At 39.6% G+C, this 24978-nt stretch overlaps 3 protein-coding genes and 1 long non-coding RNA gene across 7 annotated transcripts in view; 1 reads left to right on the top strand and 3 right to left on the bottom strand.

The window, feature by feature from the left end:
- Positions 1 to 4440: 4440 nt before the first annotated feature.
- plk2b (polo-like kinase 2b (Drosophila)) lies at positions 4441 to 10391 on the bottom strand. The gene is made up of 14 exons (XM_053503863.1): positions 10049 to 10391; positions 9833 to 9940; positions 9622 to 9738; positions 9242 to 9371; positions 8943 to 9126; positions 8532 to 8730; positions 8299 to 8446; positions 8122 to 8216; positions 7864 to 7993; positions 7673 to 7753; positions 7406 to 7565; positions 6090 to 6219; positions 5607 to 5717; positions 4441 to 5154 (listed from the first exon to the last, which is right to left on the bottom strand). Exons 1-14 carry the CDS (start codon positions 10235 to 10237, stop codon positions 4954 to 4956), a joined length of 1983 nt encoding a protein of 660 aa, XP_053359838.1. The 5' UTR covers positions 10238 to 10391; the 3' UTR covers positions 4441 to 4953.
- Positions 10392 to 13433: 3042 nt separating this feature from the next.
- Positions 13434 to 19960, bottom strand: si:dkey-190g11.3 (uncharacterized protein LOC567059 homolog). Of its 3 annotated transcripts, none has more exons than XM_053503864.1 (6): positions 19924 to 19960; positions 18031 to 19589; positions 17376 to 17480; positions 17053 to 17193; positions 16156 to 16206; positions 13434 to 15948 (listed from the first exon to the last, which is right to left on the bottom strand). In XM_053503864.1, the coding sequence occupies exons 2-6, from the start codon at positions 18190 to 18192 to the stop codon at positions 15784 to 15786; spliced, it is 624 nt and encodes a 207-aa protein (XP_053359839.1). In that variant the 5' UTR covers positions 18193 to 19589; positions 19924 to 19960; the 3' UTR covers positions 13434 to 15783. The 3 variants fall into 3 exon arrangements, with proteins under 3 accessions (XP_053359839.1, XP_053359841.1, XP_053359840.1); XM_053503866.1 differs by having other exon boundaries at positions 18031 to 18219; positions 19924 to 19935; XM_053503865.1 differs by lacking the exon at positions 19924 to 19960 and adding an exon at positions 19703 to 19916.
- Positions 19961 to 20383: 423 nt separating this feature from the next.
- LOC128530210 (uncharacterized) lies at positions 20384 to 24003 on the top strand. Its single transcript, XR_008361121.1, has 3 exons — positions 20384 to 20523; positions 20869 to 21031; positions 23874 to 24003. It is a non-coding gene; the product is annotated as an uncharacterized LOC128530210 (long non-coding RNA).
- The window catches only part of rapgef1a (Rap guanine nucleotide exchange factor (GEF) 1a), a 38333-nt gene continuing 35011 nt past the window's right edge, over positions 21657 to 24978 (bottom strand). For both annotated transcript variants that reach the window (XM_053503989.1, XM_053503988.1), the window contains 5 exons: positions 24591 to 24669; positions 24410 to 24511; positions 24214 to 24311; positions 23979 to 24107; positions 21657 to 23089 (listed from right to left, as the gene is read on the bottom strand). In XM_053503989.1, the coding sequence (XP_053359964.1) occupies positions 22939 to 23089; positions 23979 to 24107; positions 24214 to 24311; positions 24410 to 24511; positions 24591 to 24669 (559 nt within the window). In that variant the 3' untranslated portion in view covers positions 21657 to 22938. The remainder of the gene's footprint in view (positions 23090 to 23978; positions 24108 to 24213; positions 24312 to 24409; positions 24512 to 24590; positions 24670 to 24978) is intronic.

Raw genomic sequence — 24978 nt, 5'->3', positions numbered from 1 at the left:
TGGCATTCCCAGATTGCCCGTAGTGTGTGACTGTGTGTATGTGTGCCCTGCGATGGATTGGCACCCCGTCCAGGTTGCACTGCACCATGTCCTACATCTCCAGTCTTCCCATGACCCTGTATACGGGATAATGGGGTAAAGACGATAAGTGAGTGAGATGATATCTGGGTCATACACTATGTAGCCAACAGGTTGTGCCAACAGGTGTTTGTGGGATTTAATTTCTTTACTCCTATCTTTGTAAACCTGGTCCTCATAGAGATTACTTTGTGACCAGGGACACTATCAAGTTCAGGTCTCTAAGATACAGTGAAGGGAAACCGTATTTCTACAGCATGCAAAGATATTGTATGTATGAGGGAAGACCCACATGGTCTGGGATGGTCTTGAATACAGTATGGTTAAAAAAAAAAACATGAATATTTACACTAATTGTAATAACTGTAGCATAACATTGCATTAAATTAAAATCTTTTTCAGGGTTTAGATTAGATTAACATTACCATGCTACTATGTTAAAGGAAATATAACATAATTCTATAGGAATTCATTATGTGCCCTGGCTAAATATAATATAAATCATAATGCGCGCTATGTAATTTATCGCCACGACAAATTACCGGTTATAAATATTATCCTTTATTGATACCAACATTTGTATTTGATACAAACATTGGTCATTCACTCAGCAGCTGCTCTGTTTTTCTCTTTTTAAAGACAAAAACGCAGCTTTCCATGTTACTGAGCAACCACTCACTGTAATGTCCTTTGTCCTGAAGACTTTGCAACAAAACAAAAACACCACTCACTCTAAAAAAAAAAAAAAAATACAAATGTAAATCACATGCTTTTTTTTCTTACATAACAACGATTTAATTTGGTTATTATTAGTCTTAGATTATGCGGTGTCTCTGCCATCCATGTCACTATACAGTAAATTAGCTGTTACTACAGTAACAGAATAAATGAATTAATATAAACTTGTGATTTGACCTGCTGCCAGCGCTACCCTGAGCATAACTCTGTTGCTGTGGTGCTGAAGATTAAAATACACGATTAGCCATAATAAAATTGTAACACAAAATACTAGAGTATGCCCGGCCGAAATAGTGTAGGCTCCTCTCATGCTGCTTGGGCAGCTCTGGTCCCTCGGGGTTTGACTCCACAAGACCTTTTGGGGTTTACTGTGGTGTCTGAGACCAGGACGCTGACAGCTGATCCTTGGGGGCTGTGGCTTGTGGTGGGGGGCGAATGTGGATGATACATAGAGTACATTCTCAACATCTTCTTTTATAGTGGCATATTCTGCTAAACATGAAGTAAGAAAGGGCCATCCATTATACACGACATATCAAAATACTTTTATTTAGTTTTTTTTTTATTTAGGAAAATTGGACAGATCTGATGCTGAAATCCTTTCAGTAGCCATCTCAGTCTATTGTGTACACTTCCACAGGTTCCGCTCATGAGATATCAAATCTGATCCAATCCCTGTGCGGAACCGAAAAATAAATATTTAGTAGAGTGTGATTTTGTTGCAGTAAAAAAACATTCACATGGTCTGTTGTTGCTAGTGGACATTTAAGGTATTATATTGAATTATCGATTAACAGAAAGACGTAATGCTTATGACTATTTTGCTCTGTGTGCGTAAAGAATTGTGAAGGCAGTTTGCTTGCTGAATCGCTTAGGAAACCACTGCTGCTGACGTCAACACAGTTTGCTACCTTATTGAAGAGACGTTGCGTGTGTGAGTGTGTGTGTTGGAGGAAGGCAGCATTTTGAGAGCTATCAAACAGATATTCATAGCCAATAGAGTCAGTTTGGGCATGTTTCTTTTTTTGAACCAATCTAGAACAAAGACTGTTTTGTTCTTCTGACTAATCGTACTTCTGTGGCAGCCCAGCGTCATGCATCACTATGGATGTGCAATAAACTTTTGTTTTGTAAAGTTGTTAATATGAGCAAATAGAGATGGGGGGAAAAAAAAGTCGATTTAGTTATAGATCACAATTCTTTTGTGTGACAATTATCGTCACACTGACTCTAAAATCGATATTTAAAAAAATATTATAATAAAGGCATCAGCCAGTGACATTATATTGTCTGGTTTTCAGTTTGATCGGCCGTGACCAGTGATCAGCCGATCAGTCTCAGATATAATCGCTCCAAACTATGTGAATGGATTTGAGTCGGTAAAATGTTGCCTTGTTTTTAGAATCCTACAGGGGGTACACTCTGAACTATGTAACACACTTTCATCCTGTGTGGTACAAGTGAATTATTAGCTAAGCTTGTTTAGAAATAATAATTATGGCGGATGGCAAAGATACATTCTGCTCAGTTAAAAATACCTTTTTTTGCTAAATGTAATTTTAAGTTAAATGTTAATCTTTTGTATTTGAAGTTATTTTGTATTGTTTAAATGCTGAGCTGTTTTGGAATTTAAGTAAAAGGGCTGCATATTATTAATCATTGAACTTTTTTAAAGGTTAAAAATTTCAACAAAAAGAGATATTTATAAAAACTTTGAATTTGAATTGAAACGACACAGAAATATCTTATGGACTGGTGATGGGTGATTCCCATCCCTTCTAAATACTGTAGCTTTTAAAATGTTTTATATGGTGGAGTTGCCACCTCATATCACCACAGTTTAAAGCTCAATCTGGAGCTCTACATGGAGTTTCACATTCTCTGAATGTCTGCTTGGCCTCACTTACTAACAATAATGTGTTAGTAGAAGACATGACAGAAATCAATAGCAACAGCCTTCTTTCATGTCTAGGGTGTATTCCTACCTGGCACCTTATGATCTTGGAATAGACTCTGCATCTACCACTAACATGAGGATGATAAAGTGGCTGCTGTAGATGACTGAACATTTAAGGTTACGCCGCACCCTCTAATTACCTCATTTTTTTCCTCTGCCGGGATGGCATGTATTCGCAAGTCGGAAAAAAAACCCTGCATCACTTTTCCTGTGTTTGACGTAATGTTTCCCATGGTGATAAGCGAGGTGAAACCCACACAGTTATATACGTGGACAAAGAATGGCACATTCTACTCTGTTTCAGTGGCTCCAGCTAAAGCACACACAAGCCCACACAACTGTTGGCAGGCTTCAAAAAAGATTTTTCCGAGGCCACTGAAGCATCCATACTGATGGTGTGTGGGCCTGTAGACCATCTGACAATCTCTTCCGTCTGAAGACTCAGCAAGAGAGAAAGTGGGATGACTCTCATACGTAAACACAGAAGAAGTGAGGAATCTTAATCAGGGGAGGAAAAAAAAAAATCAACACTTGCCATGTTGGCAAGGATCATTTTCAATATTTATTAGAGTAGGTGCTGATGGTGGAAAGCAGCTCAGTACAGGAATGTACAGGAATACGTCACTGGATTGATCATAGTGACAATCTTATTCATCAGTAGCTGAAACATATTTAGGGGGTTGCGTATGCCTGATGTCATAAAATGACTGACAGATGTGTCTCGATGTTTGCTACAGGGCTTTTAATCTAACGTCAGCTGATTAGGTGGAGCTTATATGCATTTTCCTGATTTGTCTGATCAAACAATTCCATAAGTTGAAAGACTCAATGAAAGCATGTATACAATAATGTTAATACAGTATGTCTATGCCAATAATGATTGATCTATTATGATCTACCGATCATTTCAATAAAAAGCAAGACATGTGATTACCTTAATGACCGTTATTAAATATGACTGTACTTAAATGAGTCACATTTATTTAATTAGACAGTTATTCAGCTAATTTTTCCCCTGTATGCTGCATAGTGTTGTCATGGTTATAATGATGGTTGCTAACCTGCTTTTGACCATGAGACAGTTCAAACATAAGTTTCCAACAGCATCCTTTTTTTTTTTTTCTTGATTTGGTCGGCATTTAGTCAATAATGCTATAATGTGTTGAGCTTACAGAAAAGAATGCATCGCATCTTACTGACGCTGTACATTTTTTAGAAATGTTACCTGGAACTTCGCTTATTTTGATGTGGTTGTCACTTCCAGTGCCGTGGCTTAGCACTTTGGCTTCGCACCTCCAGGGTTGGGTTTTTGAATCTCAGCTCTGGTGTGTCATGTGTGTGAAGTGTGCTCGTGCTTGGTGGGATTCCTCCAAGTCATCCAGTTTCCTCCAGCAGATCAAAGACATGCATTATAGGTTGACTGCTGTTCGCATATAATAAGTCAGTAATGTGCGATTGTATGTGCAACTGTGCGAGTTTGTGATTTGCAGTCATTTGGCATGCCATCCCAGGTGTACCCTGCTTGGGCCACAAGTTCCCAGCAATAGGCTTTACAGGTGTAAAATGCATTAAAAAGGTGTACATTGCATTATACGGTACATACTATAGAAACCAAGAATTATACTGTAACAATTAAAAAAGAAAAACACAACATTTAGAATTTTAAATATTACCTTAGTTTAATTATTTAATAAAAGTAAATAAATAATTATTTACATAATAAATATTTGCTATTTCCTAACAAATGAAGTGATCTCACACATACATTCACACTCTGACATGCAAAAAAAAAAAAAAGTCTCAACAGACATTTTTTGCGTTAAATCCAGCTTTCACTTCTGAGTTTCCCTGGTTATCCTCCTTAAACCCCTGGTTCCAGCCCAGTCTCTCATCTCCAAGCTTATTTTCTAAAAACACAATGCTACATTCATTTCTCCTGCCCACTTTACGCTCCACTATCTTCATGCCACGGCACCTACTTCCATCCAGTTAAACATTCTCTAACAGTCTTTCAGCATTAATTAACACATCCACATTAATTAACAGTTCCAGTTTGCTTCTGTTCAGTTCACAGATTCTCCGTGTGCTTGCGTGCACACACACACACACACACACACACACACACACACACACACACACACACACACACACACACACACACGGTGAGACACAAAAGAGTCTCACAGCACTTTTTTGCATCTCTGCTGGAGCATGTTGAGCGCATATTCCATTCGGCTGCGCAGCTCCGACGTGCAGCCGGCCCTCAGGAGGGCACTCAGTTTGAAAGTGGAGGATGCTCGCTCCTCGTTGATGTACGTCAGGAGGTAGTCGTCCTGCTGGGTGCACAGGATGAGTTTGGTGTGGTCGTGGTAGAAGTTCACCTGTTTAGAGAGATAAAGACAATTTGTCATCCTGGAAGTGAAACAGGATGTTGAGCATTGTTACGCCACCTGTGAGTCATTGTGATACCACGGTGAGCGTAGGCTTCTTCTTGATCTTAAAATAAGCTCACCGGATCACCAGACTATTTAAGGCAAGAACAGTATGCGGTATTTCTCAAGTAAAAATTCACAGTAGGATACTAGGAAGTCGTTTTACAGGTAGACGTGTGTAAGAAATAACGAGTGGAGAGAGAAAAAAAGAAAAAAAAAAAAACTCTGAAGGACTTTAACAGGAAGCCTAATTAAAGAAATAGGTTTCTAAGAAAAGGTTGTTACTATTGAAAAAAAAAAAAAACCTTGCAATCAACAAACCTACAGAAATGAGTTGCTTCCTGGATACCAGTGAATGAATGAATGAATGAAGAATGAGCTGAAAAGGTTTCTTTGAATACCTGGAATGTGCCATCATTGAAAAGCATCATCAGGGCCCGGTCTGACTTCAGCCATTGCAGCAAGTAAAGTCTGGGCTTTTCAGCATCTGTTTCAATCACCATATCACCTCCCTAATGACAAGAGGAAATGTTAATACAGCAAGCAAAACACACACATATTCCTAAAGTCCTTCACTGCATAATATTTGAAATAGAGTTCATTAATATCATTCCAACCTTGTTAATGTTATATATAAAGCGTTTTACATGACTGAGGAAATAATCGTTGCTACTCAAAGTTTTCTGAGTCAAAAGACTTATGACTTAAAGTTAAGAGTTATGAGTTAAGAGTTAAAAGATTTGATCATCTTCACTTTCAACATGACCAAAAGCCATGAAAACTTTCGTGGGTATTTCATGTGGGCCGTGATTCTCAACTCAAATGTCCATGTTTATAGGTTTTAACATTTGAAAAGGAATAAACACAGGATAATTTCCACTCACATCCATTAGGTTTTCTTCCATGTAGTGAGCGAAGTACTTGAGAATTGTGACCTGGCCCACGCAGTTCTCAGGAACATCTGTTGTGTACATCACAGCGCACTGACCCATCTCAGCATGCTGCAATACAGTCCTGCGCAAGAAAGGCACACAAAGAAGATTAAAACACACTCCCAATAAAAAAAATATATATATCAGTGACAAGGCTAGACAAGGTTATTTATGTAACCATGTGATCTTAAAAAGCTATTTTTAGTATTTTTAATAAAGTGCCGGTTTCCTTTACGTGTATGGTTACATTTTCCCTTTTATGTATCTGATGATAAACTATTTTGTACTATTACTTGCTGATGATGCCCACTTTGGCTATTAGTCAGAGCTCATGGGCACTAGATATTTATACCTTTCCGCTGCTCAAACAATGCGACTTCCCTCAAGATCAACAAAGTTCCATCCTACCACCATAGAAGCTGCCTGTCTACTTACATATTTAAGTATGTACCCATCCAAGAACTACCCACCCAGCTAATTATCTAAGAACCTAGCTTAATATCTATCTATTAAGTTAATCTGTATTAACTTTTGGTGGCTCAGTAAAGGTTTCTCGCCTGCTTCTGCCATGTGGAAGTCCCGTGTTCAATTCCCACTTAATGCTCAATTCCCAGCCACAAGCCCGGATAAAATGGGAGGGTTGCATCAGGAAGGGCATCCGGTGTAAAACCTATGCCAAGTTGAGTGCGCAATCAGATGGCGACCCTTTGACAGGAGCAGCCGAAAGACCACCAACATTTAGGGTTGCCTGACTATACTTACTTAATCAAGGAACTAACTTTTACCTATTAATAAATTATTTAACTAATTGAGCAACTTACTGATGAACCTTATTAGCTTACATACAACCTGACTAACTTACTACCCATTTATGCACCTACAAAATTAACCTATTTATATAACGGCAGTACACAAGCACCTAAATATAGAGAAAAATATAATATTATGTACCCACATGACTTCCAAACTACCCACCTACTACTATAGATATCGAGTGTACCTGATTTTACTACAGCACTGTCAGTTCCAATTTAATCTCTTCTTCTTGTTAAATTCTCTGTAATTTTGTATATAAGATAATGTGTTTTTACCAAGTGTTCACTCATTCTGGTCATTCATGGATTGATATGTCTACCACCAAAAATCCCATGAGTAATTGGGATGGTGTCATGCATCGTGCAATAATCCCAAACCACACTCAGAACTTGACAACAGCACTCACTGCTTTAAAAATTTAAGTTGGTAACTGAACAAGCCCTAGTACCTACGTTTTGTCAGCTAGGAGACTCATGTGCGTTCCGCTATTGAAGAGGACGCCCACTGTGTTGTCGGCCAGCTGATAACCAAAGCCGTATTTGTTGGAATAATCCACCCACTTTGTCACCCACTGCATGCTGCTGCATCCGCTAGCCTTGGGTAATTTCTCAGCTGTGGATGAAGAGTAGATTGTTATTTGCACGTGAATTTAAATTGCCTTCCACTATGAATGGATTCGATCGTTTTGTGAATGCGGTGCATTTGTGCATCTGAAGTACCTGTGGGCATGTGCTCGAGGCAGCCTCGTAAAACACTGGCAATGGCTTCTGCCACAGAGCCTGTCGTACTGTCCTCCAGACCTAGAAAATTCAAAGGGAATGCACTCAGCATTGGTAACGAGGTGCTGTGAGACAGGAAAATTACTGACAGTTATCTGACTGATGGAACACACACACACACACACACTTACATTCACTGCTGCTGTTGTAGCTCCCGAGGCTGCCTCTGACGATCATGAGGATGGTGTCTCGGGCTTCAGGCTGTGTGACTGTTGCCTGGGAAACAGGCTTTCCGGCCAGAAGTGACGGAGTCCCTCTTTCCTAAAAAGGCAAAAGGAAGTGAGCATGGCGGAGGGGGAGGGATGTGAAGACTGCAAATCAATGTCATTGTTCATTCTGTACTCCTTTGCTATACATTGTGTTCTCAATGGACAGTTAATCCAGCTCACCTCTGGGGATGGTGAAGCAGGCTGCTTATTGATAGAGGTCATCTTGAGGTCATGACAGAGTTTGTAGATGTCGTCTTCTTCTTTGGCGGTCTTGTCTATAAGTGGAAGGACTGTCTTAATTAAAGAGTTACTATATTATATCAAGTGTTGAACAATGGAAATTCCACTAATACTTACTGAGATTCTCATAGTACTTGGCTTTGTCTCTTTTCCCACCAAACAGGGCAGCAGCAGCCTTCCTAAAAAAGCTCTTGGCAGGGCTGGAGATGTGGAAGTCTGGAGCAGAGAGACAGCAACTGGAGGGCAGTGTCTCTGGCATGAAGCCCTATGTGGACAGAAACCACCAGTTAATCTCAGTGCTCAATACTTCTGGAATTTTCAATACAAAGTCCACAAAGCATAAAACTGACCTGCAAGAGAAAGTCGTGCTGTGCAATCTCGTCGAGCCGCGGGCGATCTGCTGGGTCACGGGAGAGCATGCTGGCGATGAGCTGCCTGGCTTGGAGGGACAAGGAGGAAGGCAAAGAGTAGCGGGCCTCTTTAATAGAGCGATACGTCTCCTTTAGGTTATTCGTCTCAAACGGAGGTTTGCCCTGGAGCAGAGTGTACCTGCAGGAAAAAGGTTGAATATCATTCAAAGAAACAAAAGTACATTCATTCTTTTATCTTTGGTTTCATCAGTTTTTTTTTCCTTTTCAGTCATGCACTATTGCTGGAACAAAGTTATGTAAGGCAATATGTGCAAGTCAGTCCTCATAAGCACTCAATTCAACGTGTCCCACAGGGCAGAGTTCCCATTGTTGTGGAGTAAAAGGACTTACATAACACAACCCAGAGCCCAGATATCCGACTCCCAGCCGTGGCCTTGCTTGTTCAGCACCTCTGGAGAAAGGTAATTCGGGGTACCGCAAATCGTTTTGCGCCTGTTGCTCACCGGCTCCAGTTTGGCAGCCAGTCCAAAATCACCAACCTTCAGCTCCATCGAGTCACTCACAAACAGGTTCCCTAAAGAGTTAAAAAACAAAACAAACAAAAAAAAAGAATATTGACCACCACTTTTAGAACCACATTTGGCGTGAGACACCTACTGTAATATTTGTTTCAGAATTGAGCAATGTACCCAGTTTGAGGTCTCGGTGTAGGATCTCCTGATCGTGCAGATATTTCAGCGCTGACACAGTTTGCCTCAGGTAGTACCTCACCTCCGGCTCTGTTAGAACTTTGCGTGCCTTCAGAATGTGTGCTAGTGACTGAATGGGGGGAAAAAAGAATATAGGCGTAAACTTCCACACGTCAATCACTTTCATATATATATACTTTCATAAAAAAGCATTATTGATTGAGCAGTTCTTAAAAAAAATTGCACATTAGAAAGCAGTATGGCAGTGATGGTTTTAGTTTGATGGTGTTTTTCACTGTGCCAATGCCAGAGTGTGTGGTGTAATGTTTAGGAGCAGGCAGGATGATGATGATGATGATGATGGGGGGGAGATGACTCACTCTTCTGCTGCAGTACTCCAGTAAGATATAGATATTATCCTTATCCTCAAAATGGTGATAGAAATGCACGATGTGCCTGTGGCTCAGTCCTCTGTGCAACTCGATCTCCCTGTTAATCTGCAAAACACCGAGCATAAGATCAAAAGGTTTGACATGAAGCAGAGGTAAATTAACAGCGAGCTTTTTTTCTTTTTTTTTCAAATGCGCTCACCTTCTCGCGCTGGTGCGGTTTGGCGACGCGCGCGTGCGGGATGATTTTGGCCGCGTACACCTTCCCGGCGGCCAGGTCGGTCAACTCGTAGCACTTGGCAAACCCTCCCTGTGACACACACACACACATACATAGAGCATGGATAAATATAAAGCATATATATATATATTTACACATATACAACCGTTTATTTCAGCGCGTGAGTTCTGCGCGAACCTTTCCGAGAACTTTCCCGCGGCAGTAACATTTCCCAGTGACGGGATCCGTGATGATGCGCGAGAACTCGGTGCTGTTGTTGGCCGGCTGCTCCTCTTTCCTCCGCCGCGGCTCGCTCGGTTTGTTAAGCTCGCACATCCTGTCGTTACTAGTCGGCTGTTGTTTAGGAGCGCTCCTCGGGCTCTCCATGGCTCTTATGTCTCTCTCTGGATGTCTCCAGCTCGCTTATTGCCGCCCCGGTTTTATACCGAGAGCCCCGCCTCCTGTCTAGACTCTGAACGCGCAAGCTCAGTTGACGTCATAAGCGAAGACATCATCTCGCACGCGCCTTTTTTTTTTTTTTAAACCAAGTAAAGTGTTCCTGCTTTTCCCAAAAAGTTTCTTTCACTCGTTTACATTTTTGGTCAAAACATATTATTGTTGCTAAAAAGAGTCCAATCTAGAAGAGTGAATTTTCAGATTTAAATCATATTACAACATTTTTCATAATACTTAATGATACTTATGTCAAGGTCCATCCTTCGTTTTTGTAAATATGCATACACATTCTATCAACTAAAAAGAAAAATGCAATTTCATGCCCTTTTATGTAGTGTCCATAACTGTTTTGAATTCAAATTTTTTCAATGATCTTTCATTCAGATAACCCTGGCAAATTTAGATTTCACATGAAAAGACATACATTTGAAAACGAGTATTATTCGAAAATGCTAAATTGTTACAATATCACAACATACATTTGGTTACAGACCCTACAGATTTATTTATTTATTTATTTATTTATTTTTAAACCAAAGTTTTTACCAAAAACCATTGAAGCAACCATTTTTACAGGTCAAATGCTTCCAGAAGCTTCCACCAATTTTAGTATCAATACTTTTAAAGAAATATAAATTGTTTGCATTTTTAATAATTATTGTTTGACGTGAGACAGTATAACGCTAAAAAAAATGACCATTTTTGCGGCACATATAAAATTTTCTCTCCAAAACAGCTGAAGTTAGCAACTTGATTATTTAAGGGAAGCAAGATTGGTCACTTCCATGTTGCATAAACTTCAGAAGAGGCTTCTTTGGCAGACATATTTTCTGAACTATATGTCTAACATAAAAAAAAAATATCAGCACCAACACTGTGTTTTGGGTGTTGAAGTGTCCGTCATTAGATAGATCCTTACACTGGGTACTAGTTTATTAACTAAGTACCATAAGTAAATCATTGTTGGGAAGGGTTTTTCTTTTGTAAGAAAGAATGAACCCAAATATCTAAGAAACAGATACTCACTTACTCATCTTCTATACTGCTTTATCCAACAGTTCATGAGTTACATAAGGATTCATTCATTTATGTCCTATACTTCTTTATCCTGTACACATGATCACAGGAGCCTATACCATGAGACTGTACATGATTCAGGGTACACCCTGGACAGAGTGCCAATCCATCACAGGGCTCACACACATACACACTCACTGTGGGAGGAAATCAGAGTACCCAGAGGGAAGTCACCAGGCACGAGGAAAACATGCAAACTCTACACATACGCACAGACCCGAGGGAGGAAATAAACTGAGACCCTGGAGTGCGAGGCGACAGTGCTTACCACTAAGGCACTGTGCAGCCACAAAAATATCAAATGCATTTAAATGACATCTACAGTATGCACCAAACACACTTATCTTTAGCAACTTACAGAAGTGCTTTGTACACAGACTTGCCAGAAGTCAAAAGACACCCAGTGCACTGTATGCACTACAAGTTGAATCACCTTTCAGTAAGATTCAACTATTAATACATCATTAATACTAGGTGGCACAGTGGTTAACACTGATTACCTCCAGGGTCCGGGTTTGTTTCTCGCCTTAGGTCTGTGTGCATAAAGCATGTTCTCCCTGTGCTTGGTGGGTTTCCAAGTGCTCTGGTTTCCTCCAACAGTCCAAAGACATGCAGATTAGGGTATGTGTCGTTCCCAAATTGCCCGTAGTGTGTGTATATGTTCCCCTGGGATAGATTGGCACCCTGTCCAGGGTACACCATGGTCTCCTGGGATAGGCTACAAACCCCCCCGTGACCCTGTATACCCTGTGATGTAGAAGGTGAAAGAGTAATACTTTGCTGACCATATTTAAGCTTTTTCTTTTTTTTTTAAGATCAACAACTTGCCTAAGTATATAACGAGTCACATCTTTCAGACAGCCAAGGTTAAGACTCAGTTGATGTTTAACCCTTTTAAACAAACTGCAATTCTGTACAATAGAAAAGGTGACTTCAAGATTCCTAGGTATTTGTCCCTGGGACAGTCAAACGTCAGACTGATCAACACTACAGGCTCTTAGAGAATCAGGAATTTCCTTGGAATTTTACCTTTTGCTGTAGTCATGCTTAAAGACTGGTTTATCCTAGTATGAAAAGCAGGAAACACATTTATAGTCGTGTCACATTTTGTTGTATATATTTGATGATAAAAGTGTGGGTGTTTGTTAACTCCTTGCATGTAAAATAAAAGACAAAAAAAAAAAAAGACAAAAAAGGTATGTTTAATGGGTTTCCTCCCATAGTCCAAAGACATGGAGATTAGTGACATGAAGGGATTTTTTTTTTAACCCTCATTTTCTGCCAGGTTGATTATTTTCCAACTCCGACTCACTCATTCTCATTTGACGAACCAACTAAAAAAAGTAAAATGCCATATGTCCTCTTTAATTGGCATCCCTAGATTGCCCATAATGTGTTAATGAGAGTATAAGCGTGTGTGGTTCCATCCCAGGTGTACCCCGCTTTGTGCCTAAAGTCTCCTGGGATAGGCTCCAGACTCCCTGTACACAGTATAAGTGGCATAGAAATCGAATGAATGAATCAATGAATGAATCAATGATCCTTATAGAGCTCATAAACTGTTGCAGGTCAGGGCAAAAGGCAGGATTTAGTTGGAAGACTTTGAGTGACATAGCTATTCGCACAGGCAGGGAGCCACCACCTTGGTGCATGTACAGAGAACAATCTTGACACATGTCTTCCTGGTTCCTTAAGGAACGGTGGGTGCAGCTGAGTCATACTAGAGACTCAAAGGCAGAGTGATGCAGTCGAACATCAGGGAGCTGCGAAGTGTCAGGAGAGAGAATGGAGAAAAATGAGCTGTGGGAGAACTTGGGAAGTTGGGAAACAAATCACGTAGCTGCCCTCTGGATTGTAACTGCAAGGGACCAGACATGCAAGAAGTGAGTTGCAGTAGTCCAGTCTTAAGATGAAAAAGAACTAAACAAATAACTGAATGGCCTCCCTGGATATGAATGGTTGTATCTTCCTAATGTTTTGATGAATAACATAGAATAAGTGGTCATTTAAGTTTAACCACATAAGCATCATGTATGTAATATATATATATACTCTGGATGTGGCAAGTTATATTAGTGGAGAGCTATACAAGTCTTTCTTTTTTTTTTTACGTGTAGGTTCGTCAGCTGTCTAAATTTTTTCTTATATAATTTTGAACTTGACTATACAGTATATGTGGTTACATCTTGCTCTGCTCAGTTCTGAACTAAAGGAACAGAGCATCACCTTGTGGTTACTGTAATGTAGGGCCAGGTGTAGTTAAAGTGATGAAAGTTTTACACATGACATTCAGGCAGTCTATTTCTTTAATTCAGAGGTGGTCAAAAACACAATTGTACTCTTGGGAAAGGGGTGAGTGGCTACTATCGTGTCAGCATTCTTGTCAGTCCATTCGCAATCACACTCAGTTAAATCACACTAATCATTGTTCTCACCCAAGTGCCAAGTCAGAAGACAATTCAACAGCCAACTAGTCACAAAAATCACAAGGAGCTCGTTTACAATCGTCAGAATTTTAATCTAACATACCAACTTCCAAATATCACACACCTTCCATCTAAACAGAACAGTTCATTTGCATCTGTGACTTAACTAAACTCTCGTTTGTAGCCTTGTTTCTCTCGAGCTTTTGGTATTACTATCCTGGAGTCCAGATTATCTTTTTGCTCATTTCGTGTGCTTACACTTGTATCATTTTTTTTCTGTGAATCATGACAGCTCGTCATCCATCTGCACTTGGTTTATGAAAGTGATCTAGTTTCATTTCCAACTTTATTAGAATAAGCATAATAATTATAACCCATTGTTCATGAGAGGCTGGAGGCAGCAGATGGCCAATGCAAAGAAGAAAAAAATAGACATGCTGAACTGTGTCATGTCTGCCATGAAGTGTGTGACAGAGCACAAAGCTGCCTCCTGGCCCGGACCATGCAAGTGAACAAAAATCGCTTGGAGAGGATCACAATTTGGACAAAAACGTTTATAATGCTGTAGGGCTTTGCTAAGTGAGCACATGATACCTAGATGTACTATAGTACTTTAAGACATTTTCTGCCAGGTTGATTATTTTCCAACTCCTACTCACTCATTCTCATTTGACGAACCAACTAAAGAAAGTAAAATGTCCTCTTTGATACTCTATATATACAGTACTTTTTATGAATTCAGCTTAATCAAGTTAACCAAGTTAATCAGGTCAAAATTGTCAGAGGTAATAATAAAGCCATTCCTCCAATCCAGATAGCATGACTATCAAGTTCCCAAGCTTTATTATTATGTACATGATTAATGCATTAAAAAGCTTCTCAGGCATTAATTAGTCTCCTCTTACAGATCAATGTTCAAGATTCAAGATGCTAATGCAGTTTAACCTCAGGCCATTTATGTTCATTTTTATTGCCTATTTCAAGATTTCACATGCATCTACAGTATGAGAGCTAAAGTATTTAACCATGCATTTCTTAGAATCAGACGAGAGTAAAATGTCACCGATCTATAAAATGATAAAGAATATTGATCTTGCCAAAGAGTTGCTATGCCAAAGTATACTTAATAGTAAGGTTATGTAAGTCATCTAGGTCACAGTATGTAGATATATAACCCTATTGTTGAATACAGAATCAGAAAAAAAGGTAAAATTATCAAATGAAGTTTCTTTGTCTCTAGTTCCCTTTTTTTGTTATGTCAAACCAATAAAAATACTAGCAGTCCTCTAAGTTCCTAACATCCTTCTCTTAATTGTTAGCTGCATTATTCTGTGCACACGATGGTTTGGAGACGGCAGATGGACAAACAAGAGTGAGATCCATCAGTGTGATGTCTCGCGTCTCCCAGTAAAAGCAAAACCACTTTTAGTGTTTGAGTGTTTCTCTCAATTTTTTTTTTACGTTCTAAATTTTAACCTCCTAAACTCCTTGCTTATTTTATTCAACACTAGTTGAATTTATTTTTAATGACAGATTTAGAATGGAACAATCTATTCAAGGTGAGTCACTTTAAAAGTAATAATAGTAAAATAAATAAATAAATAAGTGCATTCAGGGGCGACAATGGCTCACCATTACGCATCCTCTATTCAAAAGCTTGATATTCGAAAATTGTGATAAAAGAAATCAGGAAGACTGACCTAATATTTTGCTGTTTTTAATTTAGCCTCTTACTGTACCTAGCCTCCACCAAGCAGGACGAGAACATGCAAACTCCATGCACACAGACCCTGGGATGGGAATTGAACCCTAATCCATCTACATGGAGATATCAAATTTGCTCACACCCAAATGCTGGCTATTTTCCAAAATTTAACCACAAACACATCTGACATGGCTTCATATACAGCATTAACCAGTCAGCACAATCCCATATTATTCTATTTGTCCAATTTACACTTGATTTGTTGGAGCTCATGATGGGAGTTTGTGAACTGTAGCCATGTCGTAGGCCCAGGCTTGGTCAAGTCCTTGTCCCTCTGACGCTGAAGCATGCCAGTGAGGAAACGGGAAACGGCAGGCAATCACCCTGGCATCCTGAGCCAACTCCTGTTCCAGCTTCCTGCCTAGTACTTCCATCTGAGGAGACCCCGAAATGGAAAAAACATAAATCAACCATATGTGTAAGCATTTTTAACTCATTTATGACTTATGCACCAAATGTTATTACTTTAATAATCAAGATTTTTTTTTGTTGCTTGACTTTATGTTTAATGATTTCTTTTGATTCCAGGCACATGTTTTACACGCAGAAAATGCCAATCCATCTGTTTACAGAGTACATACCACTCCAGGCGCCAAGAAGACTGTCAGGTTCTTATATGGAGACAAATCAGTCTGTGAATGAGGAAAAAAAGTTTGAATGTTTTTTTTATTGTAAGTCCTATATGAATCACCATATTTGAACACAAATGTCCACAGCTACACTCCAAATTTTAGTGAAAGGTCTTAGCAGAAAAATGGAGGTTATTATAACAGCAATGGGGCAACCAACATTGAAATATAATGCATATAAGGTCAGGTGTCCACATACTACTGGCCATATAGTGTATAAACACATTCAGTTAAAACCAGAGCTTACTGTATGCACATCACCTGCAAAGTTGTTTTTTTTTCTACAAAATTTCACCCTGAAGGAACCCAATGGATAGATACTGTGACACCATATATCAAACAATAACATTTTATTGTTAGCTAAATATCATTGAGCTAAATATAATTGATCACCAACTTTATACCAGTAAATCGGTGCCGTGATCATGGGCAACCAGGACTCACTCATGCCTGTGGGGATCAAAGGCCAACCCGTGTGGTCCGACTCCACAACAAAGCCAGTACATCACAAATCACTGATAGTAAGACACCAGAACAGCCAGTAACCATGGCCTGCTGCACATTAACCTCCAGTGACCAATCCTCCAAACTCCCCAGATCCCAATCTGATCAAGCATTCACGGGATGCGCCGAAACAAACTAGTACGATTCATGGAAGCCCACCCCGCAACCCACAGCACCGCTGCCAACATCCTGGTATCCGACACCGCAGCACACCCCCCGACGCCGTGCAGAGCCACAACCTGAGGGGCCGGAGCTCTCCTGGTGGTGGAAGTGGAACCTAAAACCTACGTGCATGACCTGTGTATATTTACTTATGGACTGCAAATCAACAGAGGATTAAAATACCTTCCAGAAATCATCATTTACAAATCGTGCTGCAGCACTTGGAATTCCCATCCACCTTGCTCTGGCTTTGGCATAGCCTATGAGAATGGAGTTTATTTCAAAACCAGTACACTGGAAGCCCAGTGACGAGGCAGCAAACACCTGCAAAAACAAACAAAAACCACTGAATGAGAACATATGATCACAGTCCAAGTCTAGGAGCTGTAGTGTAGTTAAATGAATGTAATGATGATGACGATGGTGATTATTGCTGTAAATCACAAATGTCCTTGCTTCTCACTGATTATGTTGCAGAAATTGCCCATGCAACTCTAAGCACTCACCAGTCTTCCATCACCAGAACCCAGATCTGCCAAACAGCCTCCTCTGCCCTGTAGGAGCCTCGTAACATTCCGTGTCTGTACCGTACTCGAGGGCAAGTATGGCACCTGCACAGTGGAGATAAGACTTTTGTCTCCGACTGGGACCTCTGAGAGTGAATTGAGCAGGGTGCATAGAACAGAATTTCATAGTTTCACAGTCAAGGCAAGTAGGTAGTTTGGATCTTTATTGTCTGCATGAAGAATATTTCACATTTGTATATACTTTTACATTAATATACCTACAGTACCAGTTAGCTGTTTGGATGCAGTCGAAGGAAGGTTCGTTTTAACGAGCAAATCTGACCTTCACGTTACACAAGTTATTACTCACTGGAGCTGTTTCAAAATCAAGAACAGGCATGCATGACCCACGTCATGAAAAACATCTAATTTGTAAGACAATCCATATTGATCTAGCATGTGACATGGGAAAACAGGACCAGAAATTTTGGGCTAAAAGACATCATGATCTAAAGGATTACACCTGAAAGTCAAATTTAATCAAGTACACCTGGATGGAAAGAGTGTAACATGGAATAAAAGATGGAAAACAGTAAACATAAAGAAAAGCCTAACATAAAAGTCAGTGTCCCTGAACATTTGACTGACATGTTACCTTTAGACTTGCTGGCACTTTTCGAAAGCCAGGCAGAGCAAAAACTGTCCAAAGCCCATAAGAGGCCATAAGCATAGCTCCTGAGGCTGCCATGACAGTCGGCTTTTCTTGAGCATGATATATTATTTTCTCCTGAAGAATGACATCTACAGAGTCTTCCATGATTGTCTTCTCAGTATGACTGAAAAACTGAAATGCAGTTGATCAGACAACACATGTCTCATGTTATACACTGTCCTGCCAAGAAAAAAAGGCACAACTTGGATTTAACTAAGCAAATCATTAAGAGCCTCCCATTGGATCATTAAAATGGATCTAACTGATGCAGTGAGTAGCTGCATCATATCCTGTGATGCTACTCTGTTTTAGAAGCGTCAAATTATTGGCCTGCATCAAGCAAAGAAAACAACTAAGGAGAGTGCTTCCAGTTATTACAACCTGGAAGGACAGTGCTGAACCATCATCTTCGAGAGAGAAATGTGGTTGGAAAAAAAAAAAACATTCTGAGGACTAAAATACGCGTAGTGAAATTAAATTGTAAAAATAACAACACTAGATGTTTAATAAGGAAAGTAAGATCATATCCACATGCACAATGCGAAGAGAACTCCAGGGATTGGGACTAAACAGCCGTGTAGCTTTAAGAAAACCACTTATCAGTGGGGCTTATTGGAAAAAAGGATATATGTTGCTAGGGACTCTGGAGCAGTGAAAAAAGGTCATGTGGTCTTAACCATGTTCCAGAGGGATGGGTGCATCAAGGTAAGAAGAGAGGCGGATAAAGCGATGCACACATCATGACTAGTGCCTACCCGTGCATGTGGGGACAGTGTTATGATCTGAGGTTCTGTTGGACCAAAAATTTGGTAAATATACCTGAATATACTGAATGACCAGGTTTTTACATAAAATGATTTTTCCTTGATGATGCTAGGATTCATCAGGCTCAAATTGTGAAAGAGTTGTTTATGAGACATCATTTTCACTCATGGATTGAACAAAAGAATCCAGACCTTGACCCCATTGAGAGTCTTTAGGATGTTCTGCAGAAGACTTTACACAATGGTCCGACTCTCCCATCATCAATACAAGATCTTGGGGAGAAATTAGCGCGACTCTGGACCCGAGCCGGGAATTGAACCCAGACCCAGGAGGTGGAAACATTCTACAATTACCATTATTTATTTATAATAATAAAAAAAATCTAATTACACCATACCATAAAAACATGAAATATAAAGATGAACTTCTCATTTTAGTGTAGGGGAAAAACTCTTTCCCTCTCTTAGAAGAAAGTGGAGGATAAGTTAAAGAGATAAAGAAAAAAGTCTGGGATGTCTAATAGGAACGTCTAGACAATCCTGATTTGTTTATTCATTGAGATAAATAAACATTAATAATTTTATTCATTATTGAGTAACTTTAAAATCTTAAACACATTAACTTTTTTGGTGCACATTTCAAAACCAGTGCACGTTCATGTCTAAAGCCTGTGGTGGCATATCATATATGATCCAGCAGAGGGCGCCAAAGCTTCATGTGTACTCTCCTTCCATATTCTAAAAAGTTTTGACAACAAAAAAACAAAGTTCAGATCAGTGCAAGTCTAAAACACACAGGCATAAAGTTTCTTCACGGAGTATGCGACGACGGAATAAACATGCAAACTAACAGAAATAACTCCTGGCTCACGTCTAAGTGTTTATTATAGCTGCAGGTTGCTGCTACATAAACCATTCCTGCTGAGCTGATTTGGACATCACACATGCGAAGATCAGATTAAATCAGATTAAAAATACAAATAATGCCGATTAGAAAGCGACCGCGATAAACAGTTTAATCCAAAACAGAAACCAAATGTAGTTGAACAAACTGCGCAGCTCGGTGACTCACCTGAAAACGACGTTTCCCATGAGCCTCGTGGTGAGTGGGCGTGGCTGCAGCGTGACATCACATAACGGAGCTTTAATCGGGATGAATTTAATGGGCCGAGCTCGATGACGTCATCGCGCCTGTTTTCAAATTATTTTGAAATTGAAATTTTGCTTTTGAATTATCTAGGTTAAAATTACTTGAAACTGATTTTAACTGCATTACTTGATCATATAGTAAACAAAATGTAACAATATAAAAAACAAGAAGATTAAACGTGTTCATGCCAACGCGCTGACACACTGTACTGTATAGACTTTTATATGTATTTACTGTCTGCTACCACCAGACGTCGCTGTGGCGTGATATTTAAAAAGATTAGGCCTATATTTTTTTTCCTTTCTGCTAAAAATAAACTGCCATAACAAGTTTGGACACCCCTTCTAATTCCATGTTTTTTTTAATGTCTTTCTACACGGTAAAGCAATAATCTTTTATTAACAGTTAATATTGAGATGTATCTGCTACTTATGCTCTGTAAAGCCTCCGTAACGCCTCTAATCCGAGGTGCTGTTTGTTAACTGGTGATTTCTGAGGCTGGTGACTCTAAATGCAGCAGAGGTAAGTTTTGGTCTTGCTTTCCTTGGAAGGTCTTCATGAGAGCCAGTTTCATCATATGGTGCTTGATGGGTTTTGCAAATGCACTTGACACAACACTGTTCTTGCAAGAACTGTTCTAGAACGGCTGACCTTCATGTCTTACAACTGACCGTTGTTATTGTTGTTACCTAATTACATAATGGTATATGTGCTATTTCATAGTTCTAAAAAAAACTTAGTATTGGTCTGAAAAAAAAAATAAATCACAAACAAAATAAAAAACTTTTGATTGGTCCAGTAAGACTTATTCATTCATTTGAGACTTATTCATTCATTCATTCTTCGATTTTACAAATGCTGTACAAGGTCGAAGGCGGTCTGGACCCTATCCCAGGACTTTGAGGCTATGGGCAATTTGGGAACGCCAATTAACCTAATCTGCATGTTTTTGGACTGTGGGAGAAAACCAGAGTACCCAGAGGAAACCCACCAAGAATGGGGAGAACATGCAAACTCCTTGCACACAGAGGTGAGAATCGAACCTGGATGCTGGAGGTGCAAGGCGACAGTGCTAACCACCTAAGTCACTGTGCCGCCCCTTTAGGGGACTGTTTCTCAAATATACACACTTTTTCCTTTCTGTGTAAAGTATACTGTTTTTTTTTAACGCTTTTATTCATAAGAGATTTAATTACAAGTCCCTAGTAGGAATGAAATTGTAATGGAAACTGGATAAATCTCCTGCTTTTATTAATTTATGTTAATATTTGAAATTAGACAGGACTGCTTGTTCCGTTTCAGCTGGGTGATAAATTCTGGATCAGAAAACTCACAAAAAGCCTGAAGTATAGAAATAAGCCAGTGCTACTGCACAACGAAATTGTAAAGTCAGTGCCTTTTTTCGTCCAAAATATTTCTGAGAATTACAAACTGCACCCATAACACACTCAGTAACATTAGCTGCATAATTTTATGATATTGTCAGTTTAGACATCAGTCTGTTTGAACCATTACCTGGATGCAGGTCTCGCATTGGAATCTAGATTAGTTTTTGTGTTTTTTTTTAAAAAGAAAACTCAAAGCAATAAATAGTAAAAAGAATTTTGTTTTAACAAGAAATGTTGGAAATACAGATGTCACTCTGTCAGCCGCACTGATTTCTGACTGGAACTTTAATTCCATATCGATCGTTTTAACAAATGACTCCTTCCTATATTCCCAAAACTCACATCACTCTCACATAATGCATTCAGTCTTCTATACAGGGCTGTGGCTCTACACAATTTTTTTTCATTCAAACAGTTTCAGGTGCACATGTGAACACTTTTCATGACACAGAAATGGAGAGAGAGAGAGAGAGAGAGAGAGAGAGAGAGAGAGAGAGAGAAAAAGAGCGAGATAGAGAGAGCACGCACATCGGCTTCTCCAAAAGTGTCTGTTTAAAATGTTTAACATAAAAAAACACATTATACAAAAATAAATGACAAATCACTGCACCGTTTAAACAGCTTTAGGCACTTGGTATCATGTCATGAGCGCAGACTAGAGAGAATCGTCACCACAGTACAGAGAGATAACGTACTCCTACACGCCGCGACAGGTCCATCAGGACGACTCTGTTCAAGCGTCAATCACAAACATGAACTGTACAAATCTGTAATGAGTGTATTTGTACCTAGCAATGCACACAACTATACACTTCACAAGACATGGTATATTTCTATGAAAACTAGACACTTTTTAAAAATAAATACAAATGGAAGACTCGAGGTGAATTGGCCTAAAAGCCTTTTGTTCTTGGACAGCACGTCGCTATCGGTGTACACGAATCTTCATTATTTAGAATGACCAAGTACCAGGTTAGTCCAAAAAGGGACATGAGGAACCATTTTAAGAGTCTAAGCTAGCTCTCTGTAAACCTGCTCAAGACGTCATATCGTCTCATTGGAGCTTCAAGAGCGTTTACATTTGTACATGGATGTAAAGTGCTAAGTCTGTTGAAATGTCAACCATGCCTTTTATATCAGCTGTGTATAACACCAAGACCTGGTTACGAATGCTGCAAGCTGATAAAATATGAACACAATCCTTCTAAAAAGTCCAACGTGAAAAGTCATTAATGTGCATTTGTTTTTAAATTATAAAAAAGACGTTCTTCTCCTCAGGAATTACATTACAGTCTGGAGGTGTGTAGAGCCGCGTGTCCGGATAACGCGGCTTTACCGACCCTCCCACAACGTCTTCCTTGAGTCCTGCATTCTTCCTTACAACTATTCACAGGTCAAGATGCAGTGCAATCCTCAAACTCCTGTAAACTTTATAAAACGTCGCATGCCTCCCCAACAGTCTTCTAGCTGCCGTCACGTTCGCTCCTCAATCGCTGCTTTTCACGAGTCCGCTTGAACTGAGTCTCTCGGGGAGAGAGAGAGCGAGGCCTTACGTCTTTTCCTCCCTCTCTGTTTTGCGGCGTGTGATGTTCCGTGGTTTGATCTTTAGAGAGAGCTCCCACAACGCCTCCTCGGCGAGATGGTCGCTGAAGTCGTTAAAGAAGGATACAATGTCATCATTGTGTTTTAGATTGTAATGTCTGGAAGAGAAAAAAAAAGTTAGCAAGGGTTAAAATGAGAAAGTAATATTCACACATGGGATGTAAAATGGTGCTGCCAGCTGGTCTACTGCAGGTGTTTAATGCTTTTTAAGTCTATTAAAGCAAAACGTTTTTTAGAAAAATAATCAACACTGAGGGCAATGTGATGTGACCTTTTGTGAAGGTAAGTTATTGCTAGCATTCAGAAGATCAGAATACTACAAACACAAATCTTCATATGCAGATACCTTTATATTACAATAATTAGAATTTTGCACAAAATACCTGAATGTTACAAACCACTAACACTAAAGATTTCTTTCATAAATGTTAAATAAATGTCTTCTTTTAGCAAACTTCAGTCCCTATAGCTGTTACTATTAAAACTACAACATGTTAAAAGGAACAGTCATACACTGCCTCGCCAAAAGAGAAAAGTCGCACACTCTAAGATTTCATTCAGTCACCATTAGCATTATTACAGACACCATGTGATGTCTAGTTCATGTGTGAAAATTATCCCTCATGCTGCATTTGAAGCCAGCATCTTCTCCATCTGCAAATATTTGAACCAGACTGTGTGTCAGGAAGGGCATCTGGTGTAAAGCCTGTGACAAATTGTTGTGCGGATCAATTGGTCCGCTCTGGCAACCCCAAAATGGGAGTAGCCGAAAAACTACCGACATGTAGGGGACAAGAGGCCATCTTTTTAAGAAAAGTTTGGAGCTGAAACTCTCGTGCCACTTGAAACTTTTGTTTTTTATATTTCCTGCTTAAATTACAGATTTCCCATGATCTGGATCAGTGTGAACAGGAGAACCAGGTTTGGTACTAATGAACTAATTCCGTCAGTGATGTAATTGCTTGTATCGTCATTGAGAACACTCACACTTGCTGGAAGCGGCGCATGCTGTCAAGGATGTTGAACTGCTGCCAACGCTTGGAAAAGTTCACCTTCCCATTGAAGTAGTCAGGATTCCCAAGGTGCACAAATGTTAAGTCCTGAAGGATGAGACCCCTGCATTTGCAGAAAATATAGTGGAAGAGACTAGATGACATGAAACACAAACTTAAAAAACAAGAGGAAAAGACTTTTATGAAATCCACTGCAATGCTGGACGTACAGGTACGGTATACAGGGAGGCTCAACGTCTGCCAAGGCTGCTCTGTACGCCCGGAATGATGAGGAGCTATCGATTAAAGTGCAGTACTCTTCCAGACCCTAACACACACACACACACACAAAATGACATTATCATCAACCAACATAACAGGAGTAACTTGCTTTGTAAAACATGGATGTGTGTGATCATGGCTGACCTCCGACGTCTGCTTCTGCCACTCCAGTCTCCGAATGGGTGCTGAGTCCAGAGCCGACAGAATCGCCAGGTAGGAGTTAAAGTTATTAAGTTTCCGTAAGTGCTGTGAGAAAACGGAAAAGGTCAATCATCTCATTTTATTTTGCAGACTCTGTGATGATAAATGAACAGACTAATTTTACCTTCATGATTTTGATAAACTTAAGGAGGAGTTTTTCTCGGTCTTGGGCCTTTTCTTGCAGGATTATTAATGAACGCACCCTTGAGAGGAGAAATGGAACAAAAAAACAGGGAAAGTAGATTAGATTACTGAAACATTACAGCCACCTAAAAAGGTACAAAAACACTGAAATATTAGTGAGAGAGAAAGAGAGGATGAAGTGAATGAAAAGGATTCATTAAACATTGACTAGGTCTTTCTCTGCACTGCATCAGACTGTTTGAGAACAACAGAAAGAACCTGTGTTTGTTTTCACACCCACACCACCAGTACCAGTGAATCCAGATATATATAATGTGTGTGTGTGTGTGTGTTTGGTTTCTAACAAACTAAAAGGGCTTGGTGGTAAA

The sequence above is a fragment of the Clarias gariepinus genome, chromosome 9, assembly GCF_024256425.1.
Source record: "Clarias gariepinus isolate MV-2021 ecotype Netherlands chromosome 9, CGAR_prim_01v2, whole genome shotgun sequence".
NCBI classification, from domain to species: Eukaryota; Metazoa; Chordata; class Actinopteri; order Siluriformes; family Clariidae; genus Clarias; species Clarias gariepinus.
This window is presented reverse-complemented; position numbering and strand designations above follow the sequence as displayed.